This window comes from Mastigoproctus giganteus, chromosome 10, assembly GCF_048544385.1.
Source record: "Mastigoproctus giganteus isolate SK-2022 chromosome 10, ASM4854438v1, whole genome shotgun sequence".
Classification (NCBI taxonomy): Eukaryota; Metazoa; Arthropoda; class Arachnida; order Uropygi; family Thelyphonidae; genus Mastigoproctus; species Mastigoproctus giganteus.
The window spans coordinates 33325036-33341117 of record NC_143584.1 but is presented as its reverse complement, the minus strand read 5'-3'; the positions used below and the strand labels follow the sequence as shown (position 1 = coordinate 33341117).

Genomic DNA, 16082 nt, shown 5'->3' with positions numbered 1-16082 from the left:
GGGGTGAGTGATTCTTGCACTGCGATGTTTCACATCTCAGGAGGTTTATTCCTGCATCAAAGGAATATAAACTGTCTTGGCTTTTGTCATTTCCTACTTGCTCCTCTCCCTCTTCTCTTCCTCTTTTCATTTTTATTTCCTTTAACCCGGTGTATTTTGCTGCTTGGTTCTTTTATCTGTTTTTCAGATATCTTAACTCTTTCACGAGTGAGTGTTTTTCGAGAAATACGAAGGTTTGCAAAAATTGAAAAACTATGCGCATAAATGCATTCAAATAATAAATTTGTCCTCTTTGACTTCTTGCTATACACTAGAACTGGATTATTCTCAAAAAATAAAATCTAAATCCAAATTTATAATAAAAACAGCGTAGAAATATGAAAATTCATTGTTACCAAATTAAAATTAAACTAACATAAATATAAGTGACTCCTCATACTTATAAACACAGTTGATAGATGACGTCATGTCTCTGTAGAGTTTTAAAAGAATCTGTATATATATAGCGTAATTTTTTGACACTGCGTTGAAAGAATCTTGAAAACGTAAATTTACGTGCATACTCGCCAAAGGGTTAAGTATTTCCACCCTTGGTATACATAAAGATTCTTTATATTTATTAAATATTTAAAATATATTTTTCTTCTTCTTCATCGACAGATTTTTAATTACAGTTTTTTGTATTTCGCTTCACTTTGATATGTTATTTCTTTCACTCTCTCTAACCCATCAGTTATAGATAAAGAGAAACCTTCAGGAAATGCAAAAAAGAAACACATTTCCTTTCTCCTTTGTTACGATTTTTGGCCAATCCCATTTGTCTTCCTCTCTTTGGCCAGTCTCAGCTTTCTCACCCCCCTCCTCAATCTCCTCACTGTTTTCTTTTCTTAGTCCCTTCTGACCTGTTCCTACATTTGTCAGTCTCAAAAGAAATTCCATTTAATACCGCGTGCTAGTATTTGACACTAAAAACACGATTTGCATCTTAGCTCCAAGCTCCATCCCATTCTCAGGAGTTTCCTTAATTATATGTCTTAGTTTAAGATTCAAACATAAAACTCCTTTCTGTTAATTGCATTTCTTGTTTACCTTTTAAACAAAACTGCATTCAAGACACCCGTGAGAGATGTGGTAGATCTCTGGAGCGCTGGAGAGATAATCAACAAGACACAAAGGTTCGCGACATCAACTGAACAGAAAATTCCACTTCTTTTATCACGAACTAAGGAACAATTGAAAACGAATAATGTACTCAATTAATTTATCAGTTTCTCACCAGGGTGCAACATACATCCTCACATGCTGTAGTCTTCATTACGAATTCTATGGGTACGCCAACATCTTTGCAAAGTTCGAACAATATAACTCGCAGAGAAGGTTGATGATGAAGCAGTGGGAGGAAAGAAAACTGGTTTTGTGTAATAATTTAAATAATTCGCTTATATTTAATGTATAAAGATTTCACATATATAGTGCCCTACCAAAATATTAGAGAATGCGATATACCTTTGGACGAGCACTTGTTGTCATATATCGTCTGAGTGAGTCTACGAAAGACTTGATAGTTGGTGCCCGTGCAGCAAGAATAACTCTAAGGGAAATAAATGAAGGTGACATCGGTGTGGATTGTGTCAAGAACTTATAATCAGTGGGTATCCGAGAGAACATTCTGCAGCAGCAGGCTGGAAAGAGGTACTCACATCCACAATAGAGACCAAGGGGTTATTTCAAGGATAAATTGAGGACAATTGGAGATTTTCTTTGATTACATTTGGGGAAATTCAATGAGGACAATTGAGAAAAGTTGGTAGAAGAATTCAATTAAATTCCTTCTCAATTGATTCCTTGGGTTTCTACACATTGTCAGAAATCTGAGTCATCTCATCATACCTTCTAACAAACAACAACAACAACCTCATACTTGTAAACACAGTTGACAAATGACATCTGTAGAGTTTTAAAAGAATCTGTACATGCATAGGCGTAATTTTTTGACACTGCGTTGACAGAATCTTGAAATCGTAAATTTACGTGCATACTCGCCAAAAGGTTAAGTTCAGACTCCTTGGGAAGTAAAAATCGTGCAACCCACAACGGAGAAAGTCCATAAAGTTTCTTCACTTGAGGAAAATCGACTCAGAGTTTGACCCATGCTATGCACCCCATATCCGCCAGAGGACAATTAACATCCCTGGTATAATAACCACTGAGGACTATCTCGCTGTTATACGCGTTCTCTAATATTTTGGTAGGGCAGTGTATAATTACAAATTGTGTTTATTAATACAGCGCTTTATGCTATTTTACGATTTACTCTTTCTTTTGATTGTTTCTTTCTTTCAACGCACCTCACTCGTTCTGTTTCTTTTCTTTAGCAGAAGACATGAAGAATATTTATTTCCCTAAAATGGCACCAGAAGTCGCTTTCTGCTTCGACCCCACGTTGTTCGCAGTCCTGGGAGGATCATTTTTGTTCATCGAGATATTTGGCTTCGGAGGATTCCTGATGGTGATCTTCCGGTGGAAGAGGGGAGAGAAACAGAAGGAGAAGAACTCTTTGTCAATTTATTACGAGAACAGCAGCGATGGGTCAGACATGACTTGCTCGTAACCAATAGATATTTGGGGCTTCCGGGGATAGAAATACGCTGGGAAAGGTGCAATGCTTCTTATTGGGGAGTAGTGTTCTTAAATCCAAAAGAGATTGAAATAAAACGCGAGTCCTTTTAGCTCGCTGTAGTTTTCGAACTTATACATACCTGTAGTTACCAAGGTCCGTAATAGATGGCGCCACTGCCTGCTCCGCGCCTCTGGCCATACAATCCGCGGAAAGTACAGCGAGCTAATCTGATTTTCTTTCGCTTTTCATCCCTCGAATGTACATTAACAGAAGGGGCATTTGGGATTAAGATGAAGTTTTCTTACGATCCGCACTTTATAAAACGTTACTCTGTGGATAGCAAACACCCCACCCCCACCCACCCACCCCCTCTGAAAGCGGTACAAACTCCAGAAAATAAACAAAAACAGATCGCGCTTTCGGACGTCAGTTAGTTTACCCGCAACATCGGGATCGAATTATTTTCCGCATTCTTCCGCAGCACATCAACAGGTGCACACCCAGACACAGATGATCGTACATGGTTCGCAGTCTTTATCTAATCTTTAGAAGTTAAACATCCCTTCGGGCGGGCGGATAAAAGCGCCACTATAAGTGCGCTAATTACCAACTGTGATTCATTACGGGTGTGGCAGCAGTTTGTAAATACTTGACCCTCGTATCTGCACACACACACACACACACACACACACACACACACACACACACACACACACACACACACACACACACACACACACACACACACACACGGTGTACTGATAGGGAGGTTGATGACACTACGGAACAATCAGAGATGGATTCGTGTGGAGAACGAACTGTAGTTGAACGAAGGTGGCTCACAGGGTGCCTCCCACCTTGTACACCACATCTGAAACCTCCACCTTTTCATATTCGCAGAAACAAATTTATGGATTAGAATCAAATATTCACAGAACAGTTGGCAGTAAAACGTAACACTGAAAGAGGAAGGAGAGAAAGGACGAAGACGGAACAACGGGGAAAAAGAGGAATAAAGATATTGGAGTGAGAGACAGAGCGAATAAAACAGAACAAAAAACTAAATGATGGAATAGCAGAACAGAAATCATCAGAGAGAGATGGAGATGGAGGAGAAATAGGAAGGGGAAGAGAGAGAGATGGAGAAAAGAGAGGAAGGAGAGAGAGAGAAATCGAGAAATTGAGGAAGTGAGGGAGAGAAAGAGAGAAAGAAATAGAGAGAAAATGGAGAAAGAGAAAGAGAGGAAGAAAGAGAGAGAACATAGAGAAAGAAAGAGCGAGAGAGAATGAGACAAGAGAAAGAGTGAGAGAGAATGTGATGAGAGAAAGAGAGAAGAGAGAGAGGGAGTATTGGGGAAATAAAGGAAGTAAAGAAAGGGAGAGAATGAGAGAAAAATAGAGGGAGGCAAGGAAAGAGTGAGAAAGAAAGAGAGAGGGACTGAGACAAAAATAGAGAAAATAGACAAAAGGAAAGAGGAGAGAGAGAGAGAGAGAGAGAGAGAGATAAATGGAGAAAAAGGAGGAAGGGAGAAAGAGAGACAGACAGACAGACAGACAAAGAGAGACAGAGAGTGAGAAAAGAGAAAGAGAGATACAGGGAGAAATAGAGAAAAAGGAAGAAAGAAGAGAGAGAGGGAGAGAGAGAGAGAGAGAACAAGAGAAAGAGAGGAAATAGAGGAAGAAATGGAGAAAAAGAGAAAGGGGAGGAAAGAAGAGAGAGAGAGAACAAGAGAAAGAGAGAAATAGAGGAAGAAATGTAGAAAAAGGAGGAAGGGAGAAACAGAGAGAGAGAGAGAGAAATATGGAGAAAATAGATGAAGGGAGAGAGAGAGATGGATAAATGAAGAAAATAGAGGAAGAGTGAGAATGGAGAAAATAGAGGAGAGAGAGAGAGAGAGAGAGAGAGAGAGAGGAAGAAATGGAGAAAAAGGAGGAAGGGAGAAACAGAGAGAGAGAGAGAGAGAGAGAGAGAGAGAGAGAGAGAGAGAGAGAGAGAGAGAGAGAGAGAGAGAGAGAAATGGAGAAAATAGATGAAGGGAGAGAGAAAGAGATATATGGATAAATGGAGAAAAAGGAGAAGGGAGAGAGAGAGAGAGAGAGAGAGAGAGAGAGAGAGAGAGAGAGAGAGAGAGAGAGAGAGAGAGTATTAACACATTACTTTTAGATACAAATTTGATGTTTGTTAACATCTGGTTCAATCTCATTTGCGATTCTTTCACTTCAACTGGACAGTGATATCTGAATGTCTCTGCACAATCTCTCTCTCTCTCTCTCTCTTTGTCTTTCTGTTCCAAAGCGTAATGCAGTCAAGTGCTAAATTTGAGGAATATTTGCTAACTGCCTTACAAAAACAGGACCTCATTAAGGAATTTGTTTTCAAGTCAGCCTTCCATTAGCGTCGTTCCAATTCTCGAATTTTTATTCGAAATTAAGCGTCTAATAAGGATTAACTGCGCTTCATTAAATATTTGAGAGCAACTCGCGTCCAGCAGATTCCAAAGTGGCTTTCAACATCTCAAAGAAGCGCATTCATTAGAGGAACAAATCAGTTTAATTTGGGTCTTACTCGTTAATTATATTACGCCTTCTGGATTCGCGGAGTATCTGCAAACTTCATAACGACACGCGGAGAAGATGCATTTACAGGGGCCAAATAATTCGACGTTCTCCCATCAACATTGTCGCCTTTTTTATTCCCACTTTAATCCTAATTTGCGGAGCTGTCGGGAATTTCTTTTATTTCGAGTAAACGTTTCCGAAGTGAATTCAATTATTCCCGGTCACCGGTGGTCGTTAAACATTTTCTACAAATAATAACGCGTTCGTTCTTTCTTAATTGCCACAGCGCTTCGCAATTCTCAATGGCTGCTTCTAATTGCTCGTGTATAAGAACTTTCACTTAATTCCTCTTCGTTAACAGGATGTTTTATCGTTGTGGGAATTTAGCTCTCCTCAAAAGAATCGCGTTCTACCATCGTTTCATTTATTTGTAAGAGTTGAAGTGCCGATTTTGAGTCGCTTTTGTCTTTTAGGAAAATAACCCTCGCTTGGAGAGATTTTTTTCAAAAAGCAATCTCAGTTAAGAAAAACAGAGAGTGAACTCAAGTATGATAATATCGGATGAGCCATAAAACCTTCCATTGTTCTTAAAATGTTCTCATTCCCGGTGTATTGGGATCGATGTTCAATTCGGTATTAACCCAAGTGCTGTACCATTCAAAAAAAAACTGTGATGCTGAGGAAAATGTGGGGTGTTGTGTGAGCTATTTTTCTAGCTGTTCAAATATCATCTATTCTTGTTCGATGCCATTTTATCTTCGAATCAATAAAATATTTTCGTCTACAAATCTGTTGTGGTATTTCTTCAGAGTTGTTATCCACACATCTGTATATATTTAGACTGATAAACCTACCACGTACATTTGAAGTCTCCTTTAAGATATACGGACAGAACTTCCACTAAACCGAAGAAGAACACATCTTACTTTTTCTTATTTGAACACTAGGCAATATTGAAGGCGTGGTAAATTACAATAGGTACTTATATCCTTGAGAAATTCAAGAAACGATGTCACGTAGACTATTGCAAAGAAATTCCAACGAACTTTAGTTTCAATCATAACACTTGAAAAAGATCCTCAATCATGCGATGCTCCTTAAAAGCTACCTTTTCTTCCACGATATGAGTATAAGAGATTTCTTTACTCCTAGTACTATTACAACTACAGAAAGTGATCAACCAAAATTTCCAAATCTTCGCGATAAATGCTTATTGGAGAATTAAGACTTCCATCTCTTCTTATGGGATTTCCTCAACAATAAGGTCGAGTGCAACAAAGCGGAAAAGCCGTTAGAAGTTCCTCCGAAGAATTCCAGCTGGGATATTTCAAATGAAGATTGCTGGATAATCTCACGGATAATCCTGCAATGCTTCATAACGGAACTCTTCTTTCTTACCGGATCCGAGACGCCGAGTTCCTTTCATTGCGAACCCTTTCATTCTAACCCCGCCAATGCCAATCACACGTCGGACCTATGACCTCTTGCTTGTAATTACCGCAATGCCAGTGTCCACGGTGCTCACGTTCAGCCCATGGGGTAGGTAACGCCATATTTCATTGCCGTGCGCAAGTAACACGATTTGTCATCTTCCTGATGGCCGCTCTACGTATGATTGCGGGTTGTCTCCTTGGCTCATTCAAACAGATCGCAGGACGTCGCCCTCCGTTCTCTACGCCAAATCCGTAAGAGGTGAGAAAGAAAGAATTTATTTTTTTCTCTCGCGCACGCTATTAATCACGCTCCGCAAGGAAACAGTTCCTTCACGATGTGCGCATTAACTCTTTCGCTGCTACTTCAAATGCACACGAAAACCCTCGCAGACAAAACTCTTTCTACTTCTGAACCCCCCTCCAGTTACGCCACCCTAATAGGAGCATCTGTATTTCTTCGTGAGAAATCGTCTTCATTAAAGTTGAAATGTTCCGGATTTCTTAGAAGAAAATCCACTGTCATCCCAAGAAAGTAGGATCTCTTTGATTTTTTTCTGGAAGAAAAAGTTTTTCTTCCAGCAAAAATCACTAGAAAAGTTTACAAAAACATAATTGAGGTAGTGCGTATAAATAGAACAGAAACAACTATTTCCAAACCTTTTGGATGTATTCAATGTAACATAATGCTTTCTTCTAAACCAAGACTGACTGACCTGCATCAGCAATTCCAATTATTGAGGATAAATACGCAGAATTTCGTTAGATATTTATAACTTTGTTTCACAAAATGAGATTTACTATTTCATATGTCAAAAAGATAGATTCTTCAGGTGCCAAAAGGTTGGGAACATGGGCTAACTGCGTGGTGAAAGTACATATCCATATTGCACAAATACTACAGTGTCCTAATTGTAAAGGTAACCAAACTGCGTACTCCAAAGACTGCGATACATGAAAAAAAAAAGGAGGGAAAGTTCAGAAATATGAAATTGAACATGAAACACAGTCTCATTTCTGTGAACACCCCAGTAGTTTTGTGGGCTAGTTCAAGATTATCATCAAAACAAACTTCTGTAATGCCAATCTCAAATCCAACAATACCACAATCACTTTTATGCTCTGAGTGTCAGTTCCAGCATTACCGTTAAGTAAAAAAGGCAAAGACCTTGAAGGAAACGATAAATTACCATCATAATTTAAACTCTTCCTCAGCATGATCCATGGTGAGGAAGATATAGATTCAGGTCCTCAAAAAAAAAGAAAAAAAAAAAAAAACCAGAGAAAAGGAAAAAGTTGTCGACAAAAACAGGCCACTTCTCAGAAGCAAGTTGAAATAAATCGTCAATCCAAATAATGCTTAAAATCCTTCACTGGAAGTTCAGAGGTTGTATAAATACAACCCCTATATGAATATCGAAGTGAAGGAAGCGACAGAGGACTCAATCTTAGATCTTTTTGCTTAGGAAGAAATGGATACCGGACTTTCCTAAAAAGGATAAACCCAACTCTGAGGAAACAAGCCCTCAGCTCTTCGGTAGTTACTGTACACAAACTCGATGCTACAGGAACTAGCGAGGAATCATTGCAGTCACTTCTTGACATGTTCAATAGACTCTCCCTGGAAGATACATTCCCTAAACAATGGCATCATTCTGCAGTCCTTGCCTTCCTTAAAGCAGGTACAGACCGAACAAATCCCACTTACTATAGACCTATCGCCTTCACCAGTTGCCTTTGCAAAATTCTCGAAAAGATGGTAAACTGTAGAGTGATATGGTACCTTGAAAATTTCAATCTCCTACATTCTGCACAATACGGTATTCGACAAAACAGATCAACCCAAAATATACTAGTAAGACTAGAGAATTCCATTCGAAATGCATTCCTTAGATCAGAAAACCATGTAATGGTTTGCTTTGATATCAGTAAGGCCTATGATTCCACGTGGAGGTATGGAATACTCCGCGAACTTTATCACCGTGGACTTCGCGGTCACCTCCCGATTTTCATACAGAACTTCCTACACAAGCGTATAATTCCAGGTTCTATTTAAAACTTCGCTGTCCCAAGTATTTCAACAAGAAGAACGAGTTCCCTAGGGATCTTACTCAGTGCAACCCTCCTTATAATTGCAATAAACATCATTGCTGAACAACTTCCAAATACTATCGATAAAGCACTGTTTGTAGATGACCTTAGTATTTCAGTCATGCGAAAAACATGAATACTACTGAGAGACAGTTGCAAAAAACTAAACCAAACTATTATTTTTAGGCAACCCGAATAATTAAATTCATTTGCCGTGCTGTGTGTCTTATTTCTGTTAATGGTCGATTTATCTGTTTTGCTGGACGAAAAACCCCAGTTTCTGTGGGGAAACCTTTCTACGCCTGAGACCTACTAACTCAGCCATGGAGTAAAAAAAGCCCATTAAAGTTCCTCGTCATCGACGGGATTCGAACCCGGGCGTTTTTCGCCCGGTGTGGGGAGGACGGTGACGATCAAAGAATGAGGCCCACGTTGGATTGCCGCAGTTTTTGGATATCACACTGGCCTATGAATTACCATGAGTTCAGTATATTTGCTGCTGAACTAATGCCAATTCATGTTTCACTGAACTATATTGGGTCCTCCGATACTGAAAACTGTATAATTTTTCAGATTCTTTAAGTACACTTGGAGCCCATGAACATCACCCACCCAGTCTTAAAGGAAACGACTAACTGTTGTTCCGGGACCGAATTGAAGTGTAGGTTTCTCCCAAGTTCAGATACGGCACGTACCTTATCTGAACCTTGGCAGAAACACTCTTCAATCGGGCCCAGGGACATATGACAATTCCGGGAAATTAATTAGCCGAAAATGCCGCAAATCGGCTAACTTACCACCCAATGACAAGTGGATAGTCGCTCATCAAGACTATAGACCAATAGTTCAGGAAAAATGCATGTGTCAGTGGCAACTATCGTGACAAAATCAAATTCACAATAAGCTTCGAATGTCAAACCAAAACTTGAGCGATGGCCTTCAAACTTCAGTTCATTTCGGCAACAGGGGATAATACCAGCTCGCCTACGAATGGGTCATACTAATATTACTCATGGTTATTTCTTAAGGGGGGAAATTCCCCCTCAGTGTCATCATTGTAACACTACACTTTCAGTGAAACATATCCTTGTCGAATGCACAAAATATGCAAGAGAACGCCAGAATCTTTTCACTCCAGCCACAACAGACCTTCTTACACTTTCCTCATTCTTGGGAAATAAAATAAATGTCTCAAACATTCTCACTTTTCTCAAAGTGATTAATGTACACTGAGTGATCACTGAATTAGAACCAACTACATAATACTTCGTAGGTCCTCCTTTTGCTCTCAGTACAGCAGCTATCCGACGTGGCATTGATTCAACAAGATGTCGGAGGCGTTTGGGAGGTATCGCCAACCAAGCTGTGTGTATTGCGCCCAGCAATGCAGGTATGGAGGTGATTGGCGTATCCAGACGCCAGATATACCTTTCGATAGTGTCCCACAAGTGCTCTGTGGGTTGATGTCGAGAGAGTTCGGAGGCCAATCGATATGCTAGAAGTCAGAACTGTGTTCCTCAGACCATTCCTGCACAGCAAGTACCCGATGGCTCGGCGCATTGTCATCTTGGAAGACATCATCGCCATTCGGGAAAGAGTGTAACATAGCGGGTTGTACACAGTCAGTAAGTAGCTGACGATAGCGGAGACCAGTGATACGTTGTTCCACATGCACCAGAGGTCCAAGTTCCTGCCAGTGAAACATGCTCCACACCATACAACCGCCTCCATCGGCCTTCACTTTTGATGCCATGCATGATGGATCAAGAACCTCATGTTGTTGACGCCAAATCCGTTCACGACCATCCATGGTGTGGAGTAAATAACGTGAGTCATCCGACCAGCACACCTTCTTCCAGTCTTCTAACGTCCAACTTGCATGCTCTTTGCACCAGGCGAGTCTTTTACGCCGATGAACCTTGGTTAGAGGAGGATGCTATAGGGGTCGTCTGCTGGTATAGCCCATACGTGAGACTCATGGTCATGCCAGATATTGTTCCAGGTTGACCCATGTTGTACTGGGTAGTGAACTCTTGAACAGTGCTGCGCCTGTTCGCCTGTACGAGTCGTCGGACCCGGCGCTCACCTCTAATATCAACCTTTCGCTGACCTTTGCAGTTTTGCCGTCGAGTCGAGTCGTTATTTGACCGTTTTGACGCCAGTCCTGGTGCACGTTAACTACGGCGGATCTCGAACACGCCACTAGTTCAGCCGTTTGGGAAATCGAGGCACCAGCTCGTCGAGCACCCGCAATCTGTCCTTTATCAAAGTCCGATAAATCGTTCCTTTTTACCCATCGAGGTCAACGGGTCCAATTCAGTTTTCATAGGCGTGGTCATAATTCAATGATCACTCAGTATGTATCACCTTCTTTAGAACAAAAATAACTTTTAGTCCTAATTTCGCAATTATCCCCATCAGTAAAAGTAGCACACATCATTCATATCATAAATACAGCGCACTATGGCCATAGATGCCATGCCGATGCGCCAAAAAATCCCTAATCAACAACAACAACAAAAATCTTCGGTAGTCCACAGACGGATTCAATAAACCAAAATAATTGCCAAATTTAAATTCTTATAGTGGACTTTCCCGTGAATTCTGTAGACATACTGGTGACATCAAGGCCCTTCTAAGTAAGCATGAGGCAACTTGGTTTTGCTTATAGGAGACATATTTAGAGGCAAGTGAGGACCTTTCTTTATATAATAGTTTAATTATCCGGAAGAATAGAATTGGGGATGACCCTACTCACAGAAAAGTCGCCATCACTGTGGCCTCTATTCAAGTAACGCCACTGACCACCAACGTGGAGGAGATAGAAATTCGTGTTACAGTAGGATTCCTCTTAACTACAATGGTGTGCAAAACTTAAGGACCACCACTATTTCTAAAGGTTACACCACAAAATCTTTACTTAAGGTACTCTTTACTGATGAGAGTAGACTCAATCTCCACAGCGATTCTGGACATCAGCTAATCTTGCGAGAGATTGGCATGCGATATCACCCTGCAGACATCACTGAAAGGGATCGATATGGCGGTCGAGGTGTTCCTGTCTGGGGAGGCGTTATCTTGGATAGACGTTCACAACTCCAGATACTGGGGCGATACTGTAACCGGTGCATTGAGGTAATCCTTCCCCATGTGCGTCTGTTCCGAGGAGCCATTGGTATCGAGTTTGTGTTTACGGATGATAACACCACACCCCATCGAACTGCAGCTGTTGATATGCTTTTGCAAAGTGAGGACATTGTTCGAATGGATTGGCCTGCCCTCATGGAATATACAAAAAATTTACAGACGCCTCTCCCCTCGACGTGGGCACCTGTACGTGGTGAGAGGACCTCCCACTAGTACTGCTGGTCTTCCAGACTAGCATCACTGGGATCCAACGCCCATACCTTGGTTCCAGGGTTACATAATTGGAATCCGGCGTGTGCAGTCGTGTGCCGCGACCCGTGGAAACTCGGAAAGGTGGATCCTGGTGGTTGAGGGGCCCGGCCTTGATACACCACTTTGGCCCATGCTTTGACAAGACGGGTGGTCCCGGACCGGCCCGACTGGGATCAATCGGCGGGTGGTTCTTACTGCTTGGGTCAACTGCGTTCCAATAAGTCTCCCTCCCTTTGGTCCTGGGACTGGATCAAGGCTTATTGGAAACGTGGGTATGGTGCTCATAAGCGAACTTGGAATCCCATTCGTGTATGCAGTACCTGCTAGTTCACGAGTGGGTGTCCGCTCGTAGGGCTCCGTGGTGAGTGAGGTACTTATGGCAACTGAAAATTTTATCTTACTCATATGAGTAATTTAATTCCTATTTCTTCTGGGGCCCCAACAAGGCCCCTACCTAATCGAGATGATGACGCAGAAAAGAGCTAGAACTGAAAGACCACCATCAGTAACACCGCTCTTCCCTCATTCTCCATTCGACCGGAGAGCGATCAGTTGGGAAGATGTTACCCTTCTTTATCCAAAAAGGATTAGAATGGTTGGCAGGATCACCCAAATCTGTAAAACAATTGCGTTCTGGCGACCTTTTGGTCGAAGCTATAAAAATAAAACAGGAGGAAAAAATCCTGAAAGCCACATGAATATAAGGGGAATACCTATCACTTACACCCCCACAAAACTTTCAACCCTTCACGAGGTGTCATTTCAGAGTGGGATCTTCTTCATCTCTCTGAAGAAGAGATCTGCTCGGAATTGAAAGGACAAGGAGTGACGGCTGTCAAAAGAATATCAATGCGAAAGGATGGGAATCTCGTCCCTACCCGAGTTCTCACCTTAACATTTAACACCCCACGGCCTCCAAGTTCCATCAAGGCAGGGTACTTAAACTGCCCAGTGAGGATTTATATTCGAAACCCAATGAGGTGTTTCAAATGCCAAAAATACGGCCACTCACAAACAGCTTGTCGTGGTAACCCTGCCTGTGCTCGATGTGGTGCGAAAGACCACGAGAGCAAGGAATGTTCAGCTTCCAATCCGATCTGTGTAAATTGCCAACAAGAGCATCCTGTCTACTCCAGAGCATGCAAGCGGTGGAAGGATGAAAAAGAGATCCAAAAACTGAAAACAGAGCTCAATATCTCCTACCCAGAGGCTAGAAAACGCATACAACCAATAAATAGCGGGAAGCCTTCATATGCCCAGAAGGTTTCTGCTAAGTGCACTATCGGTACACAAACAGAGATGCTGTACCACCAAGAGAGTCATTCACTCCGATTGCACGCTATTTATTGAGTTCACAAACGCCCACCAAAAAACACAGTCAGCTGCCATTCATATATCCGTATTTCCTAGTGCTCCACCACTACAAAACCAAGTGTTAAAGAAGAGCAACCAATAATAACAGATATTTCGGGGATATCCTACCACGGTCAATCTATTAGTCTTTAAACGTGCACGAGCTAAAGCACGCTACATACGCCGTCAGAGTCAAAAGGAATCGTGGATTTGTTTCACATCATCCTTGATCCAGACGACCAGCCCTAATGTCGTCTGGGAAAAAATCCGGGGTACGAAGGGGAAATACAAAGCACATCCCTCATCGGTCCTGGAACATAATGTATGTTCTATTGCAGACTCTACTGCAATAGCCAATTCTCTTGGAGAAACATTTTCTAACATTTTCTCTGCAACATCATCTTACTCCACAGAGTTTCTGGTCTTAAAGCACAACACTGAAAAACAGGCCCTTAAGTTCACATTGAAGCGTTCCCACCCATATAATGAGCCATTTACTATCCACGAGCTGAAAACAGCACTTTCCCGTACAAAGGCTACCGCTGCTTGACCAGACAACATCCATTATGAAATGATCAAACATCTTTCACAAGAATGGTGAAAGATGAACAGGAAGAGCAGAAGGTCCATGGAACAGATGGTGAAAGGTGAACAGAAAGAGCAGAAGGTCCATGGAACAGATGGTGAAAGGTGAACAGAAAGAGCAGAAGGTCCATGGACCTTCTACTCTTTCTGTACAATAGAATCTTTGTTGAAGAGCATTTTCCGGATACCTGGCGCAAGGCAACTATTTTTGCTTTTGCCAAGCCAAGAAAGGATCCTAAATCTCCGAAAAACTATCGTCCTATTGCTCTGACTAGCTGTCTGTGCAAAATATTGGAGAGAATGGTCAATGCTCGTCTCTTATGGTATTTAGAACCGAATGACCTTCTCTCCTGTTTTCAGTGCGTCTTCTAAAGAAACAGGTCCACACTGGACCATTTAATTAGACTGGAAACATCTATCCGAGATGCTTTCCTAAAAAGAGAACACTTGGTGTCCATCTTCTTTGACATGGAAAAGCGTACGACACAACGTGGAGATTTAGTATTTTAAAAGACCTTTACAACCGCGGTCCAAGAGGTCACCTTCCCGTTTTTATTAAAAATTTTTTATCCTGCCGTTATTTCCAAGTTCGTGTAAGATCCACCCTTTCCCGGCCCTTTTGCCAAGAGGAGGGGGTACCACGAGAATCTGTCTTAAGTGTTACGCTTTTTGCCATTAAAATAAAATCTATTTTCGAACAACTTTCTCCAACTATAAACAGTGCACTCTATGTCGATGACTTCAGCATATTCTCTCAATCATGCAATATGAGGGTTATTGAGCGACAACTTCAACAAGTTGTTGACCGTCTTAACTCCTGGGCCACGGCAAATGGTTTCAGGTTTTCACCTTAGAAGAATGTTTGCGTCCATTTTTATCGCAAACGTAACTTCCACCCTGAGCTTGAATTACGACTTGGACAAAGCACCATTCCAGTTGTAACAGAGATGAAATTCTTGGAACTCATTTTTGACAAAAAGCTGACATTTGTCCACCACATACGTCAGCTACGCACAAAGTGCAGGAGAGGGCTTAACATTCTCCGCTCTCTCTCTTCTACCTCTTGGGGTGTAGACCGATGCATTCTACTCCGTCTCTATCGTGCACTTGTACTCTCAAAATTAGATAATGAGTCTCAGGTGTATGCATCTGCTAGAAATAGCGCTGTTCGTTGGCTTGACCCCGTCCATCACCGAGCCATTCGTATTTCTACGGGTACATTCATAACATCGCCTGCCCAAAGACTGTATGTCGAAGCAAATAAACCATCCTTGTCCCTTCGAAGAATGCATTTGCCTTCAAGCTGAAGTCCCTGCCAAACCACCCCACGTGGACATCCGTTTTCGAGCCACGATGGGAAAATCTTTATAACACACGACAAACCGCTAATCGCCCATTCGGCATTTGTGTTCAAGAACTAGTCAATGAGCTTAACATCTCGGTAGACAAGGTTGCTCGATCACCAAAGGAGCCCCTTCTACCCTACCATGCGCAAACACCAGCATGGGACTTCTCGATTAAGATTGCGACGAAGTCTAATACTCCGTCTTCTGTCTACCTTCAGCTCTATTCACAACACCGTGCAGAACATTCTGACTTCTTGCCAGTTTTCACAGCTGGCTCGAAGTCAGAATCGTATGTGGGATCTGCTGCTGTTTTTTCCAGATAATACCATACAGAGCAGATACCCCTTGACTGCAGCATTTACACTGCAGAGCTGCATGCCATAGAGTTAGCTCTAGATCACATAAGAAAATATCGATACCAACGGTGTATTATATATGCCGATTTAGTGAGTGCACTACAGGCTTTATCAGCGGTGTCACGCACTAATCATCCAACCCTGTCCCGAATTCAGCAGATAATATACAGCCTCTATGCAAGTGGATTCGATATCCGCTTCTGTTGGATCCCCAGTCACATCGGGATTAGAGGAAATGATTTGGCTGACAATGCAGCCAAATCGGCAGCCCTGACGGTTAGTGGCATAGTGGCTCTGACGGATAATCTTGACCTGTTAGTCCCCTATACAGACTACAAACAAG

The 16082-nt window shown here is 41.8% G+C and overlaps 1 protein-coding gene across 1 annotated transcript in view; it reads left to right on the top strand.

Moving 5' to 3' along the window:
* The window catches only part of LOC150078959 (uncharacterized), a 125474-nt gene extending 122863 nt beyond the window's left edge, over nucleotides 1-2611 (top strand). Inside the window, exon 15 of the mRNA XM_090382902.1 lies at nucleotides 2376-2611. Within this exon, the coding sequence (XP_090239028.1) occupies nucleotides 2376-2611 (236 nt within the window). The remainder of the gene's footprint in view (nucleotides 1-2375) is intronic.
* The last annotated feature ends 13471 nt before the right edge of the window (nucleotides 2612-16082 follow it).